The sequence below is a fragment of the Amphimedon queenslandica genome, unplaced genomic scaffold (assembly GCF_000090795.2).
Source record: "Amphimedon queenslandica unplaced genomic scaffold, v1.1 AMPQUscaffold_10173, whole genome shotgun sequence".
Lineage (NCBI taxonomy): Eukaryota > Metazoa > Porifera > Demospongiae > Haplosclerida > Niphatidae > Amphimedon > Amphimedon queenslandica.
Window position 1 is genome coordinate 2,859 of NW_003549556.1, and position 2,650 is coordinate 5,508.

The window sequence follows — 2,650 nt, forward strand, 5'->3', positions numbered from 1 at the left end:
CAATGAAGCTTTGTTCACACAAGTCGTGTGAGATATTTAGTGTACCTTTGAAATGATTTTTAGGTTCTTTCCTTTCTCTCCTAATTCTGCTCTCACGTCGTGGACATCTTGAGCTTTGCGAATGAAAGAAGCAAAGACCATATCAACCTTGTTCTCTACGCCAAAAGCAAGATCCTACGATAAGTATACCAACAATAATAATGATACGAAATAATAATAAAATATAATGGTAATAATACTTAAGTCAATATGTTTGACCTTCTTGTCTTTATCTGAAAGAGCTGGCAGATCAACTACAATCCCAGGAAGGTTAACGCCTTTCCTTGAGCCCAAATTCCCACCATTTTGAACAACTATTATAATCAATCATTATACAGTAAGAGAGGGATCAGTACATACACAGAGCACAAACTAACCAGTTATGAGTGTAGTGTCAGTTTTATCAGTGACTTTAAGTGAAATAAGACCATCGTCAACAAATACTTTTTCCCCAGGTTTGACAACCTACAAAAGTTAAGCATGCATTTCGTTCCCTTCCTCTCTCTCTCCCTCTCTCACTTTAATAATGTTCTTGTAGTCCACATAGATGAGGGAGCCAGTTCCACAGTCTTTATACTTTTCATTTATGGACAATGTCAGCACGTCACCAGTTTTGAGGCTAATCTCTGCAGCTCCACCCTGCATATGTACACAATAATAATAATAATTCCCCTCTCTTTGTATATGAATATTAAATTACATGCAACTCACTCCTTCCAGGAGCCCGGTCCTTATTTCAGGCCCTTTAGTGTCAAGAGCAATAGCAATATACTTATCAGGCATCTCTTTATTAGCTGCACGGACATTCTCAATAGTCTGCTTGTGATACTAAGAAGAGAGGAAGTTAGAGATGCAATTTAAACAAACTTTTATTGGGAATTAAACTTACTGCATGCTCTCCGTGTGAGAAATTCAAGCGAGCAATACACATCCCTGCATCAATAAGTTTTTTCATGACACTCACAGACTGGCTAGCAGGACCTAAATTAAAAACATTATGTCATGATTATACAAACATCCTATAATAATCATAAATAAATAAACAATGCTACACGTACATGTAATAATATTCACCTCTGAATTAAGGGTGGTCTACTAATATTATAATATTCATTACACATTCATGGGACAAACTGTAGTCAAGAGTAGATAATAATTAGAGGAAAGTGTCCTACTGTGCAATACCCCCTGCTTCATCATGTCGTAGAATTGAAGAGTCACATTCCGGTTATTTCCGTATTTTTGAGTAGTTATTCAAAAATAACTAGCAATAACTATAACTACTCAAATAAAATACAGAAATAATCTGAATGTGACTCTTCAATTCTATGCGGTGATGAAGCAGACCTTATTACTGGTAGAATACTCTCCTAATTATTATCTACTCTTGCTGTAGTTATATGACACTTTCTACCAATTATATTTATGGCATTTGCAATGGCCATTTAATTAGTCTTTCTTAATTGAATCAGAATTAGCTCATTCAGCTCAAGCTTTTTATATTAGAGGCATCAATATAGTTAGTAAAAGTTTGAAAACAATTTTGGAAAAAGCATGTGAAGTGTGAAGAATGTCAATACTATCGAAACGTACTATGGCGTACATGTACATATGTACATGTTATACAAAAATACAATGGACCTTTTATGGACTTTTCTTTGAACAAAAGATTAATTCAAACGAAACAGTTTAAGACAAGGTTTAAGATAATTTCAAGCTATTCATCTACCCACAAACACGTATGCGTCATGACAAGTGATCAAAGCTTACTTATAAAACACATGTATTGTGTGCGCGTGTGGTTAAATAGGTTGGTTTCTCACCAATAGTGCAGATTATTCCAGTGTTTCTCAAGGTGTGAGGATGAGCGAACACATCCAACAGGCAGAGATGCTCCAAGTGAGTGTTGGCGAGTTGCGCTTCGGAATGAGGGGCATCGTGTTCACCCTGGCTACTAGTAGTCAGGCGGGGCCTGACCCTCCTGACTAGGCTACTAGCTGAAGATCCTACGCGAGATCTCTTACGACTTCCACTGGTAGGTGCAGCCATATGGTGCTCCCGAACTGTTCGCCGTTTTCAAACCAAGAGTATGGTATGAGCTAGCAATTATCAAAAAGGGGGATGGGTCTGGCTACGCGAGACTAGCCATTTTGCTCATTTCAACTTGCATACGTTGCATCAATTTCGGCGTGGCCGTGGTACTTAATGCGTATGTAGTATCTATGATGCATATATATACTAGGACGATGTTAAAAACATTATGGGGCGAGCACGAGCGAGCTTTGTGAATTTATGTGAAAATAATAAGCTATTACAATTTCAATACTTCATCTGAAGTTGTCAATGACAAAAATGAACAAAACCAAGTTATTACATGTAGTTGTGTCACTGCATCAACTTTTACCTTTGGTTGAGTTTAGCCTACTCTCTTTATTGATTGCAGCTTATATGCTATATCTTTGAAATGAGGCTTTTGAAATAAAATGACTTGAAAGTCTTCGTTGTCTAAAAGAGCCTGTTGCTTTAACTTTAAGAGCTTTTTACACTGACTTGCAAATGCCATCAGTCTTACACTGACTTGCAAATGCCATCAGTCTGATGGCATTTGCAA

The 2,650-nt window shown here is 37.1% G+C and overlaps 1 protein-coding gene across 1 annotated transcript; it reads right to left on the reverse strand.

The window, feature by feature from the left end:
* Positions 1–36: 36 nt before the first annotated feature.
* On the reverse strand, positions 37–2,141 carry LOC100639129 (pyruvate kinase PKM-like). Its single transcript, XM_020006269.1, has 7 exons — positions 1,863–2,141; positions 929–1,020; positions 751–867; positions 559–678; positions 417–504; positions 259–353; positions 37–174 (listed from the first exon to the last, which is right to left on the reverse strand). The coding sequence occupies exons 1-7, from the start codon at positions 2,086–2,088 to the stop codon at positions 37–39; spliced, it is 876 nt and encodes a 291-aa protein (XP_019861828.1). The 5' UTR covers positions 2,089–2,141.
* Positions 2,142–2,650: the final 509 nt, after the last annotated feature.